A 24643-nucleotide genomic window follows, 5' to 3' on the forward strand; every position below is an offset into this window, starting at 1 on the left:
GGTTTTTGATGAAATCCTAGAGTGTAGCCTTAACCTAATCCATAGACAACGCTCTTTTTGGAAGATTATGCGTCAAAAAAATAAAAAGTTAAATTTTGTCTATGCGTCATTCATTAAACTCTTCGCGTGTGTGATTCCGTGAAATTATTTATAATTTGGTTTAATTATAGATAATCTTGTATTTGTACGTCTTTAAGTCAGTTAGGAAGGCGTGCATGTGAAAGCGGTGATTATTCAGAGACGCAGCGATTGCGGAAACATGTGTTTTGATGTGAACATCAATGGTGCTAGCTGATGACACCTAGAAAAATACATGTCAACAAATTTTAATTATCTCGTGTTGAAAACGTGGGACCGTGGGGTGTATTTGTAGTGTTTGAGTTGAGCATTGGTTAGGTGTGAGTTGTGAAGGTGTAGGTTGGGTGGAACTGGAGAAATAATGGACTAAAGTCATTTCCGGCCGCGATGTCCCGGTGAAGTTGTTGAGTGTAGTGTTGGATCCGGCTGTACCATGGCGAACCCAGGGATCGGGGTCTCCTTTGACCCCAATGACATGACCAGGTACAACCATTAACTCAATTACTAAATCAAAAGTCCATTCATGCAAGAAACATAGTTTTCCTGTTGAAGTGTTTGTTTCTGAGTCAATTAATATCATTTTCGAATTCGCTACACAATTATTCCGTGTTAGCAATCGGGTATTATTTTGATATGCGTAAATAATTGGAGTTATTATAAATCTAGACAATAAATCGCACTTTACCTGAGTACTCCATCCATAGCATTCAATTTTAGATGGTACTGTAGTTTGGTGTTTACAAGTTATTATTTAATAATATAAAATTCAGAGAGTGAATTTTAGTACTGAACGTCTTAACGATGAAAACATGGTGATCCTCTTTTAACTGTAAGATCTTGGACCCTTATTGTAGGACAGGAATTGTTTTAAATTTACTATTAAGTAGTCTAGTTAAGGTACTATATACACAACTATTATTTAATTTACTATCCTGAAGCTGTATTTGAACATTGTAGTAATTCCACTAATATCCTTGTGAGTAAATAAACAAACAATTATTTAGGGTTTGCATTGCAGTTTGATAGCATTTTCCTTGTTGAGAGAAATCAAATGCCTTGCTATAATTACTTCTGCATGACTTTATTCACATGCAGATAGTTATTTATTACCTAAACTAGCTTTAAATACATTAACAATAGTTTGAGGACATAGAAATTATGAATATTGTATGTTTTAAATATTTACAACTTATTATATTTTGTTTAATAAACATAGTGCTTGTTTCTTTTTTGTCAGACTTTAGAAACCACTAAAAAGCAGATTTCTGTCAATTTTTTATCTTTCATCATTTCTTCTTATTCTAAGATATCATAGCAGAGCAATAGGTTTTGAGGAGGCTAGCTCTTACCAAAAGTTTCAACATATTCTATTTGTTGAAGTTTCTTATAATGACTATAATCCGGGCCTTTTCGAGGCGAGAGTGAATAGGCACTTGCAGGGCAGATATGCACCATCCTAGACTGCATCCCACTTAACATCAGGTGCGATTGTGGTCAAATACCTGCCTTGTTATGCATAAAAAAAAGATATACTAGAAACTTGAAACCCTTAAAAATATATTTGCATAGAACAAATAACACCATGACAAATGTGCCTGTTTACCATAATGTTGAAGTATTAATAGTAGCATGTTGTAAGCAGGTTTTCACACAGGAAGTCTCAGTGGAGCAGTAAACCGTTGTTTTACAGCTGTCCTGGTTTCAGCAGGTTGATGGACTCTAATAATAAACAAGCGACTAGATCTGAACTGGTCATGGGTTACTTTACAATTTTGAAGCAGCTATTTGTAACCTGAAACCTACCAAGATAATGAGAAAACAATTCATGACAGTCTTTTTTATGTTTACGAAATGACTGGAGAAACATCTGTTGAATAGCTGGATGGAAGAAATTGATTTTACAATTTTCCATGCAATTTCTCTATTTTCCATGTCATTATGGACATTCTAAAATAATTAAAACTAAAGTTCTAAATCAGGCATGGCTTAATAATTTTCACTTAGCTTATTTTCATAATCATAAAGTTATTAAAGCCAATTAAAAACTACAAAAAGTGAAAAACAAGAAAATTTTACATTTTATTAAAAAAAAGTTCAGTAATGGTACTGAACTGCAGTAGTGTAATGAATAAATTGTATGTTTGGAAACATTCTGCGAACAAATAAACAGTTTCTGTAAATGTTTTAGAACTTTCACTTTTCTTTAAACTGTGTTCATTGGATTTTCACACCACGTTTTATGTTTACTGGCATGAAAACATGCAATGCACATTGCTAAGTGAAACACTTTAAAAACATTTCTAATCAGCTTATCTTTGATCAATTATGGGCAACCTAACATTTCTCATGTTATGCTGGGGATATAAAACTTCAAGCTTACATACATTAATTCACTAATTTTGATGAAGAGATGTTAATCATCTTTTTATGGTAATAGACGCAGAAAATTGTGGCTACCAACTATTTCAATACCTAAGATTACTGATCACAGTAATCAAAGCAAAGACAAATCGCGCACAACAAAAAATACCTACTAAAATAATTTGACATTGTCTTAGATTTTTGTTATCAAGGTTTTTTCCGTATGTCTAAATCTTGGTTCTAATGGCCTGACTTTGAAGCAAAAGTAACCGTTGTGCGTCGCTTAAAACCTTGGCTTAGCGACCATGTTAAGGAAAATTCTGCAAAATTGGCGTTATTGTCGAATTCTACTAGCATTTAATTTGCGTGATAAGATTTTTGCAATATTCCAATAAAATTACTATTATATTGAAAGCTTAGATTAATAAAGCATTGAAAGGAAAAAAATGCACCTATTGACGCTAAATTAAGAGAAAAAAAATCTAATTTAGATACCAGCTAGATCAGTAAGATACTACCCTATGTGCGTCGCGCGCTTGGACGAATAAACCACTGGACACGAAACCTACAAGATTTCTAAGGAAACACGATCAACCACTTTTTGCGGGGGGAGAGGTTTGACAATTATCAAATAATGACATTTAGTGCTGGGAAAAGATCGTAAATTTTTATCGATAGTTATGTAAATGAATGAATGAATGAACAAAACGAGATAAATGAATTATGGATTGATAAGTTTATTTAATTAAAAGACTATAATTAATTATTGTATCGTGTTTATTATAGTGCCATTGGTAAATCATAGGTACAAATAATATTACAAATTATTCATATAGGTAGGTAACTAGGTGAAATATTTTTTTGTTGTGTTATCATTATCAAATTCGTAAAGCAATAAACAAGTAATATTCTGTTACGATCGACTGCTAACTAGCTTTTGGTCTCAACAAATGTTATAATCTGTCTCACGTCACGGACAAAAGTTTCATCAATAGCCTATTTCTATACATTTCATGAAACACAATTTGATAACATTATGACAATGTATTGCTTTGTAGCGCTTGCAGTACGGATGCACTATCTGAGATTATTTAATTCTTATCTAATGTTGTTGATATTCTTATGTTTAGGTCATTCGAGAAGACCTCCCAGTACTTATTTCGGTTTTGAAGACGTCGGTATATCCTAACTTCATTGATTCCAGAGCAATTTCGCGTTTCCGCTGTAGGCTGGATATTATCTTTGGTCGAAGATGTGTACACAGGGTACCTATCCTGTTGATGAGGGGTATTTCTTTTAGGGTTTTGTGCAGAATTGCGGAATATCCTGTCTCCTTGTTTTGCTTTCATAGATCGTTTCCTTTAAGTCTTAGAGTGGGTGCTTGTGCTTCCTCCTGAATAATGAGGTCTAAATGTCTGAGATTCAGAAAGAAGTCAAGTGATGCCGATAGAGTGGTTCTCATACAACCCGTGGCCGCTATGTTTGCTAGGCACTATGCATGTTGTCGATATGACTCGCCCAGTTCAATTTATTGTCAAGTAAGATGCTCAGATATTTCACCAATGTTGGTTTTGTTTTGAAAAGTTCAGTGGCCTAATTCACGTATCTTGACAGTCAAGATCTCTCTGATGTTCAGAAGTCGTCCCATTGAAAAACAGTTGATGACAGGATGGACCAAATCAAGTTCCAACCACCCCGGTATTTCACTAAACGTGAGGGATGACACAGATCTATTAGGTTCCACCTCGGTATTGCATACCGAAAATAAAACCTGTTAATAAAATAAAAAATAATAATAATATGTATAGCCTGACCAGGAACATAAAAACCCTGGCATAGAGGCGCGTCAATTGCATTTGATAGTGCAACACTGAGTACAGTCGTACCTGTGTTAAATTAATAGGCTAACTTTATGAATCTGGATTCAGGATTACGGGCTAATTTGATATTTTCATAAATTAACGAAAAAATATTATTAAAGGTAACCTGATTTAAATAAATTAAATGAAACCATCAATCGAGCTAGTAGATTTATTTTATTATTCATCAATAAAATCAAATTCAGAACTTGAATATTCAACTGCAATGTTTGCTCATGAACGCTTCAAACTCGGTACTTCTTTCCCAATCCCATAAAATTCAACACTTAGAAAGCGACAAAATTTTTAAAATAGGTAGTTGAAACAAACCACATCTAATTTTCATAGTGGACTGTACTATACGATAAACATGTCAGTCAATTTGACAACCTTTGTCGGAAACATTATTCAATGAAAATATTGTCCGAACCCTTAGTATTTCTCTTCGACAAATACTTTAACACATTGTGAACCACTTTTCTTTCACGACTATAAAAATATTTTAGCAATTTAATTCATAAAACCAATTGCGCACATTTAAAATAAAGTTTGTTTACACTTTGACAGCAATAGACTGACATGCAAGGTGACATGTCAATGAAGTTTTCAGTTACTGTTGCCATTAAAAGAAATTAGTACCATTAGTTTTCCGCAACATGGCGAGGGTTTTTATATTCCCGGTCAGGCTATAATCGTAGTCATTTGGCGTATTTTTGTGATGATATTATTAATATTTAGATTCAATGAAAAGTTTAAATTGTATGTTCCATCTGTGTGGATCTCATCATCTTTTGTTTCATGTGACTAAAATAAAGCCAAAAAATCAATCAACGTCAAAAATATTTTATTCAAATTTGACCAGTGTTTTGGCACTTATGAATGTCAAAGATAATTTAAAAAAAACCGACCAAGTGCGTGTCGGGCGGGGGCCACGTTCCGTAGTTGTTGTCCGTCGTTAACACAATATATTTTAGAAGCAAGCAATTACTTCATCTAAAGTAACTTTTTGTATTTTCTTCTAAGGAATTTTTATTAGTTAAGTATAATACATGAGTCAAATGACTATTACTCCTAAACTAAGTGATGTATCTTAACCGTTATAGTTTTCCTTGAAAGTTCATAAAATAAATTATTATTATGAATTTTCCCAGATTTTTCAAGCTAACGGTTTTGTTTTTAGAGGGGACTCGAAAAAAAATTGGCACTTTAAACTTTAATAATTTGCAAACAGATCTCTAAATGGAAAAATAGCCTTAGAAACCCCTAAGCAATTTTAAAACACCTGTCCAACGATATCCCACACGATGAGGTAGAAGATAAAAAAAAATCACCCCCACTTTACATGTACCTACCCCTAGATGTAAAGCAACTAGCTACCGTAATATTTTTTTTTCAAAATTTTATCTTACTGTTTTATCGGCGTGATTAATATACATACCTCCACAAAATTACAGCTCTCTAGTGCCAATAGTTTCCAAGCAAAACCTCGGACAGACAGACATAGCAAAACTATAAGGGTTCCTTGTCAGGACTACGGAACCCTAAAAAAGGTAGCCCTTTAGGGCACTTTATATGTCTCCTTATCTTTTGAGCCCTACCAGTTACACAATTTGAACCATAAATGTTTTTTGTCTACTGATATTTTGGTGAATTAGTTGACTTTTAAGATAAAATATCTAATAAAATTTGATGATGATTGTACTTACAAATTTAGGCAAATTCAATGTAGGTATAGAATCTTTGTGCAGTTTTCTCTGTTTCGTAGAATTGGCATTGTAGCATTCTTCCGCAAAATGAATGCTACAAATGCAGTGGTTTTTAGTTGGAATCCACGTATTTTGTCTTCTGACTGCCTCTATCCACTTTCTCCTTCTATTTGGATCCACTGGAAATCTTAAATTAATTTGAATAATTTCAGTTTCAGTTTGTTTGGTATATCGATGAACTTATCGACATTTTTCAAGCCCTTTACGTCATAAAAAATGAGATGTGAATGAATGAATGAAACCTATAATCCAACCAAATTAAATATGCTACATGTTTTAAGCATTTACATGTACAATGAGTACTTTTTAAAATGACGTAATCATATTTTGTTTACATATCAAATTTTATTTATTTTACGAAAAAATAGCTACTATAATAGATTTAAAATGTACTTACGCGTGATAAGAAACATTTCTTGTGTGACCGGAATAATTTTTGCAATAAAGTACGGCGCATTTACCCATTTTTCGTGATATTTTTACTCTTCGAGAGCTCGCGTCATACTGACAAAGTGACAACCTGACAACATTTACCATGGCTAATTTAGCCTTGGTAAGTGCTAGCGGGGTAAAGACGAAAACGTCACTCGTTACGCGTCCAGTGGTTTATTCGTCCAAGGTCGCGCGTCGTCTGTTGTACTAGTCATATGAGAGAGCCCGTGACATGTTTGGCATCGAATGCTGTATGTCCCACGAATGATATGACCGGAAAAGTTATTATTTCTGCAAGGCCCCTCAAGAAGATCCAAACCCAAGCAGGCATTCTAAGCTGATTGTAAATCCAAGATTTGGCGACGGGATCATATGAATTTCCCCCCTAAAAGAATCCCGTGGCATAAGCGTAGACGCAGGCCACCGACTTTTGGTTGGGTTGGGCTGTTAATCAGTATGGACATGTATGGACGCCCTCTGCCCCATCTAGGGGACATAGGACCTTAAGTCAAGTCAAGTCACATGTATGAAAGTGCACTGTGCACATTACACCGATTTGGTATCCGCCGATTCTTCATAGAAAAAAGAAATTGGGCCCACGGCCGATTAAGGCTGGTTTAGTGTCACGCGGACCGTCCGGTGCGGACCCGCTCCGCACGGCCAATCTGTATGAACTTCTACGGAGCGTTTTAGAGTAATGCGTTCCGGAGGAACCGCTCCGCTCCCTAGCAGTTCATACAGATCGGCTGTGCTGAGCGATCCGCACTGGCAGTCCGCGTGACACTAAACCAGCCTAAAAGTCAGTAGTCTGCGACTCTGCGCTCTTCGGGGAGTCTTAAGAACTCGCACGTACGAGTTACTTTGTGTTGACCATAGTCCCAACGTTTCCAGTATCCTTGTCCATTCAAAATCCAGCCTACAGTCGAAGTATTTACCGTTTATTATCCTTTGCAGTTGGTATTTCCGCGAGCTGTCGCGCGCCGAGGCCACGAGACTTCTGCTGAACGAGACTGAGAGTGGCGTGTTCCTGGTCAGAGACTCGAAGACTATACAAGGGGACTATGTGCTATGCGTCAGGTGAGTTGATACTTTTATTTATAAATTGGTCGTGTGGTTCCGACACTCTTCCCTTGGATGTCGTAAGAGGCGACCAAGGAATATGCGAACATCAGGCCTTCCCAATCAGACTGGTCTGGGTGTGGGAAGTGTAGGCCAAATCCTGCCCTTTTCCTCTGAAAAAGGGTGGTCCTTCTGCAGTGGATGACCTGATGATTTATAAGTACGAGACGAAATAAGCAGCTCGACTTGGATCTGATAGAAATTGGTACAACCTTGAGGAATATTACTACTAGAGAGATCGACTCAGAATCCTCAGGTACTGAGGTCTAGGATCGGTTTCCAGGTTGACACTAGGAGATAAAGTTCAAAATGTATTAGTAAATCATTATGCTGGCTTTATACAACAAATTCATGCAGTACACTAATATAAATGAATAACAATAAGCTATTACGTTGTCACTCAATGGACAATCGATCGGGACCCAAACGAGAACACATTGTAAATTCTATGGATCGTTAAAATCGATAAGATTCGCTCTTAACGATTTATTTAATTACGCTTGTCAACAAGAGATGATAAAAATTTAAAGGCGAGTCTCCTTTGTAATATTATGTTTCATAGCAATGTTTGAGTGAGTATTGTGTGCCAATATTGTATCACGTACGAGTCGGCCCCACACTCGAAGGATTCTGTACCATTTTGTACTAGAGTGAAAATAATGTGGGTTGTGCAGCAGACTTGTTAAAACATACGTTCAATCCAGACTTCTTATCCCGCCATACAAATGGAGGCGTTTGTCATAAATCGCAGATAAAGTCTGACAACAGGAGGCGCATTTAGCATTATGTACCTGGTAAAGCCTGGTCCGTCAGCACGTAGAATTTACCCAAGCTACCCATCCTTATCGCTCGCGCGTAATTATAATGCTGTCGCGACTGTGCGACGGGCGCCCGCAGTGAGTGTGCGGGCGCGACAGCAACACAATTACGCGCGAGCGATAAGGATGGGTAGCTTGGGGTCATTGGACAAAATTCTAGGTGCTCACGGACCAGGCTTTAGTTCTACATATTCAAACCTGAGTAGCAATACCCCTAGGCTTGACGCCCGCGAAATGTATATTTTTCCACCATCAAGGCTCTGTGTTTTTTCCCTGTGCAACTCAATCATCTCTGTCCCACAGGGAAGATGACCGAGTGTCCCACTACATAATAAACCGCGTGGTATCCTCCGATAGCACAGTCAGATACCGGATCGGTGACCAGCTCTTCGCGGACATACCATCCCTAGTCTTACCGACTCCACTATCTGTATTACTTCTACTGTCCCTTTATTTATAACAAGCCTATATTTATTTAACCCACTCTTTTCCCACAGGGAAGACGACCGAGTGTCCCACTACATTATAAACCGCGTGGTATCCTCCGATAACACAGTCAGGTACCGGATCGGTGACCAGCTCTTCGCGGATAAGCCGTTATTATTATCCTTCTACCGTCTCCACTATTGGTCCTATTGTCCCTTTATCCATAATAAGGCTTGTATTTATTCAACCCACTCTTTGTCCCACAGGGAAGACGACCGAGTGTCCCACTACATAATAAACCGCGTGGTATCATCAGACAGCACGGTTAGGTACCGGATCGGTGACCAGATATTCGCGGATATGCCGTCACTATTGTCCTTCTACCGTCTCCACTATCTATATTACTCCTACTGTCCCTTTATCCATAACAAGGCTATGTATATTTATTCACCCACTCTTTGTCCCACAGGGAAGACGACCGAGTGTCCCACTACATAATAAACCGCGTGGTATCATCAGACAGCACGGTCAGGTACCGGATCGGTGACCAGCTATTCGCGGATATGCCGTCGCTATTGTCCTTCTACCGCCTCCACTATTTGGACACCACGCCGCTAGTGAGGCCGTTGCCGCAGGCACGCGCGCGCGCCGCCGCTCCACCGCCCCCCACCCCGCACCAAGTATTGGAGTTGGTGATAGCGAAGTTCGACTTTGATGGTAGTGTGAGTATCCTTTTTATGGCAACCTTTTTTAGGCTAAGAACTCATGGCGCGGTTTTCGCCCGCAGCGGGCGCGGTTGTAATCGGGTCCCGCTCGGCGGTTTTCGGCCGCGCGAAATCCCGCCCGATCGGCGGGCGACCATTTTGTACCAGTGACTTAGCAGTGAGTTCTTAGAATAACCGCGCAAATAACCGCTCCCGTGAGTTTTGAAACAAAACCGAAATTCCACAACCGCCGCGGGCGCGGGTGAAAATCGCGCCGTGAGTTCTTAGCCTTATTTTATATTATAGCCTTATCTTATAGTTGAACTTTGGTTGTTTTATGCCCGTTTTCATCATCAATCCCTAATTTTTATGTGACCCCTATGAAAACAAAATTCCTGTCATGTGTTACCATAGGTGTCACTTAAAAATTAGGGATTGATGGTGAAAATGGGCATTACACAACAAATTAATTTGTGTGCTGGAACATATTCTATTCTTATTTTTCTGTTTATTTGGATTTATTTCCCAAAAATAGTATTTAAATATTTATGTTTATATGCTTGGTTTGGGTTTCTGTAAAATTCAGTATAATTTTGAGATGTAACTTTTCATGATTATTTTACCAGATTTATGGTATAGTTCCAAAATACTGAACTGTCCTATCGATGACATTGACAGCGGGGCGCCACCGTCAATACCGAATCGCTGGTTCCGATTTTTGCCATGTTGGAAACCATAAAGTTGAACGATGGTAGCGCCCCCCTGTCATTGAGTTTGGCGGGACAGTTCAGCGTGGGTCATCTATATCATGAGTCTATTCGACAGCCGACATCACGATCATCACATCATAAACCTAGTCAAAATGTCAATTTCCTCAAAGTTTTGAAACATATTCTTTCAAAGATATAAAGTTGAAAATCAGTCAGAAACATTCTCGTTGTGTACATTATTACAATTCAATTAATTTACCTCTCAAAACTCACAATATAAAAGACTGTAACATTTCTAGCTAGCATATTTTCATTTGTATTTGTTTTTTCGCTTTTGATGTTAACATCATTAATCCGCAAAAAAATAATGAGTTATTTGAATAGTGAAAGTTTGTGTTGTTTAACTTTGTAAAAGGAAAAGTTATTTACTACTTTGTAATGATTAATTGACTATACAACGCAATGTAATTCATTTCATTAAAAAACAATTAAGAATTAATAATAAAAAATCTTTATTGCATACCACCACATTGAATAAGAACAAAAAAAAATAGTGCATGTTGCTTAAACTTTTCCGATGTTATATCCAATATTAGACTTCCTATGGAATGAATGTAGGTTGACGATGACTCAGCAGATCACTCATATTCTTTTCAAATAGGTACACAATAGAAAATAAAACAGTAGGTTCGTTTTGACTACTGGATGGCTGAACTCTAATTGTGTCCTAACGACCGCGTTGCTACGATTTTTTTCTTAGACATCTTGCCACAAACTTTTTAATATCCATGTTAACTGCTGTTTTTGAGAGGCTTCGTTTCTACCTGTTTTTTGATAAAACATCTCGAATCTAAAATGAATTGAATTGAATCTCTAAAATTACAAGCCTTGTCGAAGATACTGAAACTGATCCCCAGTTAAAGAAATCTTACCAGAATCAACATGATCTTCTTTGTAAAATGATTCTCTACTAAAGCCCGGTCTCTGAGCACGTAGAATTTTGTCCAATGACCCCAAGCTACCTATCCTTACCGCTTGCGCGTAATTATATTGCTGTCGCGACTGTGCGACGGGCGCCCGCAGTGAGTGTGCGAGCGCTAAGGATGGGTAGCTTGGGGTCATTGGACGAAATTCTACGTGTTCGGCGATCAGACTATACATATCAACACAAACTAGTTATAAAGTGTTAAGACCCTACTGTTTGAAACTACCTTATGTCCCACGTCTGGACTGCGTAAAAATAAATCGGTTCTTGGATACACGGCGTAATCCGCTTCTAGTCGCTGATGTATTAGTTAATTAATATAATTAATTTCGATTAATTTATGATTGACAAGAAACGCTGTTCACACGCCAACTGAGAAATTCAATTGATAATGTGGTGCAAAAAATGCCGCAAAAAGATCGTTAAAAGAAATTTACAGGTATTAACAGGTATAAATCATAAAAATTACGTGCTAATAAAGTAGAAAACGTTTAATAAAATAATTTTACATTTAATAGTAGTTTAGGCGATGAAACGAATATTTTATTTTGCTTTATATGGAAAACAAAGTGTTATTTTCCTTATTAACTATCTATCGTAAAAAGCTTTACACCAATTATTATGTTTTTCCTTGCTGATTGCATTTCCAAATTCATTGGGTTTACCTTTATAATTAATTATTTAAGAGTTTAATTATGTTAGCGTTAGAGCTTATTGATGAAGATAAAATATTGATAAAATGTCACTTCCTATACCATTATGAAAATTCAAACTAGAGCTAGCGAATTTTTTCGGCCGTTTGGTGTAGTGGTTCGAAACGGACTACTATTCCGGAGGTAGCGGGTTCGATTCCCGCACAGTACAAACATTTGTGTGCATGAACATATTTGTTTGTATTGGACTGGGTGTTTTCTATGTATAATAAGTATGTATTTACAAAAAAAAAGTATTTAAGTATGTTTATATCCGTTGTCTAGTACCCATAGTACAAGCTTTGCTTAGTTTGGGACTAGAAGCGCAGTGTAAAATGTCTAAGGATATTTATTATTATTATTAATTAATGACATCAAAGGCTTCTGTTATAAGTTCTAGCGCTTAACTGAATCAAAGCCTGGGGTATAGGAGCGACACGGGAGGTTTTTTTTGAGACGTTAAAAGTCATAGAGACTTCACGTATGCTCTGCCACATTATAATGTAAAGTAAAGTAAAGTAATGTTTATTTCTCACCAACATAACAGATAATACATATTATGATAACAAACAATCAGGAAAAACAAAGTAAGAATGTTGGTGGGTTGATACCTGAACTAGGAAGATTCCTGTGTCTCAGGTTACCAACCCTCCACCCCATACAATGGTCTATGTTATAAATAAATAGATTATATTAACATTTAAGAAAATAACAATTTTTTAAGTATAATAGTATGAGAATTTTTTAAGGTAGAAAAAAAACAAAATTTCGACACATTATTAAAAGTATTAAAAATATTATGCGGGTAGTATGCAAAAACTTACACATGTATGGCAGCAGCTACTTCGCCCGGGTAAAAAGTATTGCTTGTGGTACAAGTTATGAGCTGTTGGCTTAATCTAAAATTAATGGCGGAGCTATACAATAACTATTGCAATATTGCGTGAATAAGTAGGTATTACAGAATAAAATAAATAAATAAATATCCTTAGACATTTTACACTGCGCTTCTAGTCCCAAACTAAGCAAAGCTTGTACTATGGGTACTAGACAACGGATATAAACATACTTAAATACTTTTTTTTCTTGTAAATACATACTATTATGATACATAGAAAACACCCAGTCCAATACAAACATATATGTTCATGCACACAAATGTTTGTACTGTGCGGGAATCGAACCCGCTACCTCCGGAATAGTAGTCCGTTTCGAACCACTACACCAAACGGCCGACAAAGAATAGAAGTGTTATTACTATAAAAATGAAACTTAATCTTAAGTACACTATTGAATTACAAGTAGGTATAGGTGATGTTTATTCGTGCGTGTGTGTATGTGTGCGACTGTCTGGATTAGGGAATGCAGAATCGGTTCTGGTTTGAGGAACCGGGTTTTTCGGGTCTGGTGGTCATAAGAACCGGGAGCCCCGGTTTTTTCGGTTCTTTCGGTTCCAAAAAAACAATATTTTGATTATGTTTTTTTTATTGAAATAACACTTCTTTGAATAGACTAGGAATAATCAACAAACATGATTTACAATATTTTTCTATTTTTACTAAATTCTACTCCCAAAAAAAAAAAAAAGTAAAATAATTAGTTTTCAATTGAGGTATTACACCACAATCAGTCTTTTTCATCCAACTTATCGATATATTTGACTATTAATATATTGACTGTCAGATGCAAAGCAAATAAAGAAGAAGGAGTGTTGCCAACTCTCACACAAAAATATCATCATCATCATCATTTAATTTTAAACCATAGGATAGGACGTCCACTACTGAACATAAACCTCCCCCAATCCTTTCCATGTTGATCGATTGGTAGCGGCCTGCGTCCAGCGCTTCCCTGCTACCTTTATGATGTCGTCGGTCCACCTTGTGGGTGGACGTTCCACGCTGCGTTTTCCGGTACGCGGCCTCCATTCCAGGACCTTCCTGCCCCATCGGCCGTCAGTTCTGCGTCCGCGTCGGGCTATGTCCGCTGAATCCGCTGACATAGAAATGAGGAGATCCGTAAATGAACTAAAGTCGCTACTTTAGTTCATTTACGGATCTCCTCATTTCTGATTCGATCTCATAAAGAAACACCGAGCATAGCCCTCTCCATAGCACGCTGTGCAACTTTGAGCTTCTGTATAAGGCCTATAGTGAGAGGCCACGTTTCCGAGCCATAAGTCATCACTGGTAACACACATTGGTTGTAGACTTTCGTCCTCAGGCACTGAGGTATTTTGGATGAAAAGATGTTGCGTAGTTTCCCGAACGCTGCCTAGCCGAGTTGGATTCGACGATTGACTCCCTTTTCGAAATTGGACCTACCTAGCTGGATCGTCAACAATCTCGAGGATTGAGCTCCCAACCGAAACTGGGTAGGGCGCAACATGAACATTGGACATAAGCTTTGTTTTGTCCATATTCATCCTCAGGCCTACCTGTTAGGAAACTCGATTAAGGTCTTTGAGCATTGTACCAAGATCTTACAACGATTCTGCCATGACCACAATCAGTATCGTGGGCAAACCGAAGGTGAGTGATGTACTCGCCATTAATGTTTATGCCGAATCCTTTCCATTCAAGGAGTTTGAAAGCGTCTTCCAATGCAGTGGTGAACAGTTCAGGAGATATAACATCTCCCTGCCTAACGCCTCACTGCAGAGGAATCGTCCTCGTGCTCTGCTCCTGTACTCGGACCGACATGGTGGCGTTTTTGTACAACCACTTCAGCACCTCGATATATCGATAGTCAATACGGCACCGCTGAAGAGACTGTAAGCACTGCCCAAGACCCGAACGAATCGAAGACCTTCTCATAGTCTACGAACGCCAAGCATAGTGGCAAGTTATACTCGTCAATCTTCTGTATAACCTGTCGCAGCGTAAGCGCAAACAAAAATATGCCAGTGATTTAAAAAAATTGTAAGAAAAATGCTTCAAATATTTACATATTTCATAAAAAAAACAAAATACAAAACCAATAAGTAGGTAATCTTTATTAGTAGCTAATCTGATATCTTTAGGTTCTCTATACGTTCGCAATGTTCTTGTTACGACTCATGCCTAATACCTATAACAGATTTTTAGATAAATATGCAAAACCCGAAAGTACCGAAAGAACCGGGTTTTGAATTTTTAAAACCCGGTTCTTAAGCTGTCGAAAAAACCCGGGTTTTCCCGGTTCTTTCGGTTCCGGGATTACCCGGGTACAAACCCTAGTCTGGATGTCTACATGCTTGTCACTCTTCATGTCAATTTCACCCTTCCCATACCTTAGGCATTGACTGGGTTATGCGTTCGCTCTAAAATGGTCCCTCATGACTTAAAGGTTAAGAACCACTGTCTAGGTGGAGGCCTGCCCACGCTACGTCTTCCGGCTCGTGGTCGCCACTCAAGAACTTTCCTGCCCCAGCGGCCATCAGCTCTCCGAGCTATGTGCCCCGCCCACTGCCACTTGATTTTAGCGATTCTGCGGGCTATGTCATGAATTACAAGTAGGTATAGGTGATGTTTATTCGTGCGTGTGTGTATGTGTGCGACTGTCTGGATGTCTACATGCTTGTCACTCTTCATGTCAATTTCACCCTTCCCATACCTTAGGCATTGACTGGGTTATGCGTTCGCTCTAAAATGGTCCCTCATGACTTAAAGGTTAAGAACCACTGTCTAGGTGGAGGCCTGCCCACGCTACGTCTTCCGGCTCGTGGTCGCCACTCAAGAACTTTCCTGCCCCAGCGGCCATCAGCTCTCCGAGCTATGTGCCCCGCCCACTGCCACTTGATTTTAGCGATTCTGCGGGCTATGTCAGTCACTCTGGTTCTCCTACGGATCTCCTCATTTCTGATTCGATCACGCAGGGAAACTCCGAGCATAGCACGCTCCATCGCTCTTTGGGTGACCTTGAGCCTTCTTATGAGGCCCATAGTAAGCGACCACGTCTCAGACCTGTAATGTATTTGATCTCATCGGCCACCGAAATAGTAATGTAATCACCACATTGGTTACAGGACCCTGACGACCTGCCATTCCGCCGAGGGGAGCGATTGATGGTCATCAACCGCGATGAGGAGCAGTGGTGGACGGCACGCAACGGCCAGGGCCGTACTGGCTCCATCCCCGTGCCCTATGTGCAGAGGGTAAGGCTACTTCTAGCTCGGCGCGCTAGCCAGGCGAGCTAGACGGAGCGCTGATGGTGATCGACCGTGACGAGGAGCAGTGGTGGACGACGCGGCTCCATCCCCGTGCCCTATGTGCAGAGGGTAAGACTACTTCTAGCTCGGCGCGCTAGCCAGGCGAGCTAGACGGAGCGGCTGATGGTGATCGACTGTGACAAGGAGCATTGGTGGACGGCGCGCAACGGCCAGGGCCGCACCGGCTCCATCCCCGTGCCCTATGTGCAGAGGGTAAGGCTACTTCTAGCTCGGCGCGCTAGCCAGGCGAGCTAGGCGGAGCGACTGATGGCAAATTACAGCCAGGGGCGCAATGGTTCTATACCCGTGCCCTGTGTGCAGAGGGTAAGTTCGTTTGTTTCAGACAAATGACGTCCACTGCTGGACAAGGGCTTACCCCAAGGATTTCCGAAACTGCCGGTCGTGCGCTACCGGCCTGTGGTCGCTACTCGAGAATTCTTCTGCCCCAAGCTCTATGAGCTATGTGCCCCGCCCACTATGAGCTATGTGCCCCGCCCACTATGAGCTATGTGCCCCGCCCACTATGACAATTTTGCGGGCTATGTCGGTTACTTTGGTTTTCCTGCGGATCTCATAGTTTTCTAGATCCATATTGTCGGATTAAAAAAAAATGCAGATCCATCCGAGTTTATGAACTCGGTTTCTTACTACTTTTTATTGAAACCACATGTTTATGTCGACAGATTTTGGACCCCTCCGGCGTTCCGTACCCGCCGTCGGAGGCCAAGAACCAGCTGGGTGATCCGCCCAGCCCGCCCACCAATAAGCACACTCAACAGCACAGCACAAATCTACAGGTAAATTAAATAGTGAATTTCCTTACTGTTAATATTTACTTTTAACGCAGGCCGAAATTCCGCATACCTTACACGAAAGTACGACACAAAAAAAAATCGTTCAAATGGATTCCCAAATATCAGACTGTATCCTGTAGACTGCAACCAAACGTCCTTGAGCTTAGAACTTTTTCCACCTAAGTTCAATATACTGCGAGCACATAGGTACTATAACTATAAAACCAAAATCGTAAAAATGGATTCCCAATCTGTGGGCCGTTCGTTTACTTCTCGGTCAGATTGAAAAGCAAACTTAATAAAGTCTGGTTCCCGAGCACGTAGAATTTTGTAAGCTACCTATCCTTATCGCTCGCGCGTAATTATATTGCTGTCGCGACTGTGCGACGGGCGGCAGCAGTGAGTGTGCGAGCGCGACAGTAATAAAAGCTATAAGAATAGGTAGCTTGGGGTCATTGGACAAAATTCTACGTGCTCGGCAACCAGACTATATCAGATGAGATTCACGTTCTACTACTAATACATATTATCTGATTAAAGTATTTCTGTTGTAATTGCGCTGTGTTGCTTTTTCATTAGGTAATAAATATTTGGTTATGTAATTTATTTTCATTTTATGCACTTATAGCGGACGTTACCAGCCCTGGCTAGAGTGAGACAAACCCGGGTGCCGAATGCGTACGACAAGACCGCTCTCAAACTAGAAGAAGGAGAGATAGTTAAGGTAAGTTTGGGTTCATCCATTCATCATTTATGAAGCGATTTCGATAGAGTTCGATAAATCATCAATCAATCAATCATCATCTCAGCCATAGGACGTCAACTGCTGAACATAGGCCTCCCCCAATGCTTTCCATGTTACCCTGTTGGTAGCGGCCTGCGTCCAGCACTTTCCCGCTACATTTACGATGTCGTCGGTCCACCTTGTGGGTGGACGTCCTACGCTGCGTTTTCCGGTACGCGGCCTCCATTCCAGAACCTTGCTGCCCCATCGGCCGTCAGTTCTGCGTACTGTGCCCTGCCCATTGCCACTTCAGCTTGCTAATCCGTCGGGCTATGTCAGCGACTTTAGTTCGTTTCGTTCGATAAATAGTGGATAGTATATTGACGAAACGGCACCTCCAATATTTGGGAAGAAAATGATGAACTTACAAATTTTTAATATGTGATTGCGATCGGACTTATCTGGTTTTCAGTTTGAAAAATAAATAAATAATAAATAGTTGTTTGTCTTGTCCTTTTTGGTGGTAATTATAATGTCTCTAAAATTGCAGGTTATAAAGATGAATATGAACGGGCAGTGGGAAGGCGAGCTGAATGGGAAGCGTGGCCACTTCCCGTTCACGTACGTTGAATTCCTGGACGACAACGCGGCGAGCTAAGTGCCTGGCACGCAGGGCTGGACTAAGGGCGGGGCCCGCAGCGGTCAGGTTAGACAGTATTTGGCCTCCAGAGTTATGCGGTGTGAGTGAGCCCGCTAGACTCATATTATTGAGCTTGGGTAACTCCTTGCGGTGTAAGTGCGCCCTCTAGGCTTATATGATTGAGCTAGTCTCATAGTTGGCGGACTTTGTCAAGTGTTTGGTTGAGAGGTGCAGTGCAGTGCTAATCAAAGGGCCCCGCTTGTGATGGTGAAATTAAGTCTTGGACGGGGTATGGGCGGGTTTGAATCATTTTTTTATCAGTATACTACAAATTCAAATACACAATCATCAAATGTTATATTTGTTATAGTGCGAATATTCTTGTAATTTTTTGATAAAATGGGACCCGCTACCGCCCTTATTCCGCCCCTGACTACTACTGTGTTAATGTTTACATAGTGTAAATCATTTAATGAACTTTACATAATTTGCTATACAAATTCATTATACATACAATATGTCATAAGATATTTGAATTTGCGAAGTGCTCTCAATCTCAAGTTATAAATGACAAAAATATCTCAATAAAGATTCCTTTAAAAGTGTCTATTGAGGCATATTTGTTGTTTCTAGTCTTAGATAAACGAGTTTGCCCACCGGGCCTTGTATATTGCTTTATTGTAAGCTGTTAATAAATGCAATCATTTGAGGAACACAGGGGCGTATTAAGGGGACTTTTGGGGCGATGTGAGATCATAAATGACCCCCGTTTATACAGGTCGGCTTGACCTAAAATCACAAAGCAAAGCAAAACATGCGTCTTTAGTTAATTCAACTTCCTCGTACGCCATTGTGAGTTATTTTTTCTGCCCATTATTTCTTCTATTATCAATTTATTAATATTATTTTCATATACACCCTTAGAAAATGTATTTGTCTATTACAGAGTTAATGAAATATATATTTTTTCATCATTTAAAATGTCTCCATTTGATTTATTTTGAGAGACGCGGTATCTGATTTTGGATGACAATATCAGAGAATTCTTATAGGTAAACTCTACCAACAAAATATTGAGTCAATTTTATAAAAAGATCCTCAATTTGCAGCTGTATTAATATTAAAAATATACTTCTATTATTTTAAAGCTAATCTCAAAATTAAAAGTGCGATTTATTTTATTTAGGGGTTATATAAAATATATTTTTATACCAAAGAATTCATAAATAAATATATATATCAGTTATTTTTGTAAATAAACAAAATCAGATACTGAATGGTCTTCCAGTTTGCCATTACACCAGCACATCGGGCGTTACATGTTGATCTTAGAATAGACCTTATTATCTATTGAATAAGAGCTAATGTTACGTTTGATGTGCGTCGAGTTAGAATTGAAATATTATATAGAATATAAAGAACCTATGAAGTGTTTATTTATATCATTGACATAGGGTGATAGGTATTTCTATTGCGATGACGGTGCTTCGTGCACTTGATTATTTGAAAAAATGAGATTAAGTTTTCTTACAGATATCAAGTAAGTACGACAAGATTTCTGATGATTATTCCAAATGATAAAATGTAACGTTGAAAAAATCATCGAAGCGTTTTTATGAACAAAAAAATTTTTTTTGAAGTTGGATATACACAGTTTGAAAAATAAGCTTGAAATTAAATATTCAGTCAGTTTATGGTCATGTGTATTGTACTAACTTGTAATTTCTTAACGTTTAAATTTGAAACTTATTATAATGTTATTAAAGTTACAAATTAGCGTTGTTATTAACAAGGAATTGGTATTTGCGATATAATATTATTGTACATCGAATAGTCACTAACGGGATAGATATTTTTCAATTTTGTACCGTAACACGTTATAGGTAGAGCTCATTTTCAATTAAAATGTATGCTTATTTAAGACATTATTCGCAACTATAGTACATCATTTATTTATTTATGAGAATAAGGAATTTTGTAAGGTCTTTATGTACTTTTACATTATTGTGTATTTAAATCATGGCTATTTAATCTACTTTGAAGCACAAATTAAAGTAATATTTTATTAGTTTTACGCATTTCAATGAAATTGGACGATTTCTGCATTTAAGTGTATTTGATAGTGTTGGTTTAGCCATTTATTGTGTCATTTATTTATTGTAATACATTTATGTATAATTCAAAATTTAAACCGATATACTATTGACTTAATTTAAACGATCTGATTTTGATACCTAAATAATAAATAATTGGGTCTCTTTCCGATCAGTGTTTGACCAAACTTTATATTCGTGGTATTTTTCCCCTAATATCATACCAATAAACGTCAAGCTAATGTATTTGTTCAAGGAGCTATTTTGAAAAATTTTGAAAAGTGACCGTTCAATTCACTTAGATATAACAAGTTAGATATCTGAAAGAGCCCTAGTCTAAACATAGGTTTTTTGCCCCTACGAGATTGAACACGCTCAACGTTGAGTAAGTAAGACTAAGGAAATAAAGCAATGAGCAATGCAACTATGTAATCGTGTAATTTAATAGTTTGGATACAATATTATTATTATACCCCTGTCACTTGCATAATTTGTATTCAGTTTAGTTATCCAAACCTGAACCAATTGTATTCATTGTCATCTTTAGACATCATTAATAGTGTCGATTGTTGCCTGAATGATGGCGTGCAGTATTTTTGGATAAACCAATTAAAAAATAGACTTACTATAACAATAATAGAGTTAAAGACCCGCAATGCACAATGTAGGTATATTTTTTATTCTACTCCCCGAGTCTGTTTTATATCTATTTGTCATTGACAGAAAGCAATGACTATCTAAAACGGTGCATAGAGCTCTGTTATATATTTTTATTAGTGAATTTTGTAACACAAAACTTTTAAATAATTATGCTTTCGTTTTGTAACTTCATTAAGTGCTTAATTAAAACATTTCTCTCAAAAATGTATAGCAAGTATTGACTAAAATTATATTGCTTGTAATATTGTAAGGATTGGCGATAAATGCACCAAATATTATTATCATTGTATAGAAAACATTATATGGATATATTTTGAGATTGCGTGTCATAAATTACATTTATTGTACATTTTTTTAAGTCATGTACTTTGGTAATTTGTTTTTAATGAGTTTATGTCTAACAATTAGCAATAAATATTAGAAAGAACTTGTATGTTTTACTTTTGCTTTTTAATTACTCATTGCAATCATTACAAAAATATATTGATCATAGATGGCTAATAAAAAAGGGAACAATTGGGGGACCCCAATTTCCAAATGCGGCCCTGGACATAAACAAAATACTTTTAAAAAATATATAAGTTTGAATTTCCGAATGTTTTGAAAATAACTTATCAAAAATACTATTCTTTGTCACAAATTGTTATCTTGAACAACATGCTTTAAATTATTTATTTCTATCGCTGTGTGATTGAATTGGCATGATAAATAAAATACAGATTGCGCTTACCAATGATTATTTATTACAATAAATACTCAGAATCAGTTCCAAACATATTGCTAATTATTAGTAATTTAATACGGAGTGGGTGTTTTCCCATCCCAGCTTGTAATCTGTTTGTCAAACCACACATACTGTCCCTTCACCGAGTCATCAGCGTCCAGGGCCAAGAATAACGGAGCAGCAGCACCCTCATCGATGGACAGCGGCCCCTTGTGAGATGACATGTCGGTGTCCACATATCCAGGGTGTACCGCATTTACTTTTATATCTAAAACCAAACATGTCGGGTGACTTAGCAAAATTATCTATATCTACAATAAACTAAATACACTCGCGAGCAAAAATATGGAAATCACCCCATTCGTTTCGAGTGATCTTTGGAACTAAATGACTATCAATATTAAATAAAAAATTGTACCACTTTAAAGGTTACATTATAAACTTTAACTTGATACCATACATACATAGATAATCATCGAATTCTTCAGATCGCTGGGAACAAAACACAAGAGGTGATTCCATACTTTGGAAGTATAGTAACAACAATGAATATATGAAAGATAGAAAATTTGTTAGTATGTGATTAAAGATACAAGTCCAAGCTGGACTGCAGACTGTAAACTGCAAGCCACCACGGTTTCTATGAAATCTATACTAATATTATAAATGCGAAAGTAACTCTGTCTGTCTGTCTTGCTTTCACGCCTAAGCCACTGAACCGTTTTTGATGAAATTTGGCATAGAGATAGTTTGAGTCCCGGGAAAGGACATAGGATAGTTTTTATGCCGTTTTTGAAACAGACGCGCGCGATAGTTTTTCTGTAATAGACAAAATTCCATACGGGCGAAGCCGCGGGCGGAAAGCTAGTTGCCTATATGACATGCAGTCAACCGTAGCCTCTAGCCGCAGTGTCGCCTGCAGTTGCAGTCCGCAGCCCATCTTGGACTTATACCTTAACTTGTGTCTTATGTTTTACGCTACAGGAATACATACCTCTGTCATTGAGCATTCTTTGCTGAATCATGGTCAGTGCAGTCAAACCAACTTTGGATACAGCATACGACGAGTTGCCCCATTCAGGAGCGTGTGTTCCTTGCTTGGCCGCCTCTACGTATTGCTGCATCAATCCTGACAGTTCAGGGATGGTCAGATTCGGGTCCTTGAAACGACTTCTTAACGCTTCACTAGGTATTTTACTCAAATGGCCGGCTGAACTTGAGATGTTTACAACTCGCCCGCCATTTTGGATAAGCGGGAACAGCTTTTCACAAGCGTTTAGCACTGCGAAGTAGTTAACTGCTACCGTTTGCTCTGCTTGAACTGCGGCGGGTTCTGTCGCGTTTTGTTTGAAGGCGATAGCTGCGTTGTTAATCAGAATGTCTATTCCACCGTGTTCTTTTTTTATGAAGTCCCGAAAAGTTTCGATGCTCTTGTTATCAGTTATGTCCAGCTGATGGTATTTCGGGTGGAGTCCTTCTTTTTCAAGGTCAGCTACAGCTTTCTTGCCGAGCTCAACGTTACGAGAGGTTAAGAATACTGTCCCGTCGAACTTCTTACACAAGCCGCGGACAATCGCGTACCCAATTCCCTTGTTGGAGCCGGTAACTACAGCTACTTTGCCTGACATTTTATTTATAATTATGTTAACAATAAACCACTTAGATAAGTAAGCGTTCAATGCGAAGTGATTATTGGGTCGAAAATATGAGTACTGCTGTTTAAATAGGCGCTTTTATCTGTTTAGATAAGTGCTTATTAGATAGCGTGTACCGCACATAAATAACTATACCGCACATAAATAACTATACCGCACAATAACAGTAAGCTGTTATCACCTACAAAATGTGGTGAAAATCATGGGAAGTTACTAGAGCGATATTCGCCCTCATTTCAGTTAATGGTCTTTCAATGTATATAATATCGTTAAAATACTGCTCCAGAGTGAGAGAGAAATTTTATTTTAAGGTGATACAAAAATAAAATAAAGCCAAGTAAAATACAGAAAAAAAGCAGAGTGAATATTTACGCCATCCATTAGTCGTAGGCGCTCATTATCTAAGGACCTTAAATCTATTACTGGCCCTAGTTTTAAGGTAGATTTAGGGACCAAAATCATGAACCAACCATTACACACATAAACAATAAATAACAATGATTGGTGGAGTGCAGTGTGTCTGTGTGACTTCTAGATTTTTTTTATTTATTCAAACTTTTGCACATAAAAGTGATGTACAGTAGCGGACTTAATGCCAGATGGCATTCTATACCAGTCAACCACTTCTCAAACCAAATCAGATTTCCTTACAATAATCTTTGTGAAAATCCTTGGGGGAGGCCTTTGTCCAGCAGTGGACGTCTTTCGGCTGAAACGAACGAATGAATCCAAGTCCATATGGTCAGTCTAGAAATCACCCGAAATATTATTAGCATTGAAAATGGGACTACACTGGGGGACCACAGTTATCGAATTCGGCCCTGGCCTGGTGAGGTGAATTTTTCATTTTTCATTTGTAATCATATAATCATAATCAACTTTTGAGTGTTTTAATCAACATAAAAGTACAATGTTTTACACTGTAAATAATTGCAAACTTATAAATAACTATGTAAATAATGTAATAACAATGTACTTATCAAATCAAGGCACTGACTTTGAACAGTAGTATTTGAATTAATATGTAATAAAGTGCAAGATTGTGCAAGGACATTTTAAATGTAATAAATCATCATTTTGTACTTAAAAATAGGCACTAAATCCTAAACAATAGGTGCTCTTATAGTGCTTCTTTAATACTGAGTTTATTCAGAAAGTTCCATTAAAATACTTTATGCATAAATTTTGCCTTACATAGTATGTTTATAAATATA

The 24643-nt window shown here is 38.1% G+C and overlaps 2 protein-coding genes across 2 annotated transcripts; one reads left to right on the forward strand and one right to left on the reverse strand.

The window, feature by feature from the left end:
- Positions 1–93: 93 nt before the first annotated feature.
- Positions 94–21696, forward strand: LOC135084198 (adapter molecule Crk). The gene is made up of 7 exons (XM_063978933.1): positions 94–561; positions 7451–7573; positions 9329–9581; positions 15957–16085; positions 16823–16936; positions 17562–17657; positions 18208–21696. The coding sequence occupies exons 1-7, from the start codon at positions 512–514 to the stop codon at positions 18313–18315; spliced, it is 873 nt and encodes a 290-aa protein (XP_063835003.1). The 5' UTR covers positions 94–511; the 3' UTR covers positions 18316–21696.
- Positions 21697–21770: 74 nt separating this feature from the next.
- LOC135084196 (carbonyl reductase [NADPH] 1-like) lies at positions 21771–23449 on the reverse strand. The gene is made up of 2 exons (XM_063978932.1): positions 22769–23449; positions 21771–22042 (listed from the first exon to the last, which is right to left on the reverse strand). Exons 1-2 carry the CDS (start codon positions 23400–23402, stop codon positions 21846–21848), a joined length of 831 nt encoding a protein of 276 aa, XP_063835002.1. The 5' UTR covers positions 23403–23449; the 3' UTR covers positions 21771–21845.
- Positions 23450–24643: the final 1194 nt, after the last annotated feature.

This window comes from Ostrinia nubilalis, chromosome 25 (assembly GCF_963855985.1).
Source record: "Ostrinia nubilalis chromosome 25, ilOstNubi1.1, whole genome shotgun sequence".
In the NCBI taxonomy this organism is placed as follows: Eukaryota; Metazoa; Arthropoda; class Insecta; order Lepidoptera; family Crambidae; genus Ostrinia; species Ostrinia nubilalis.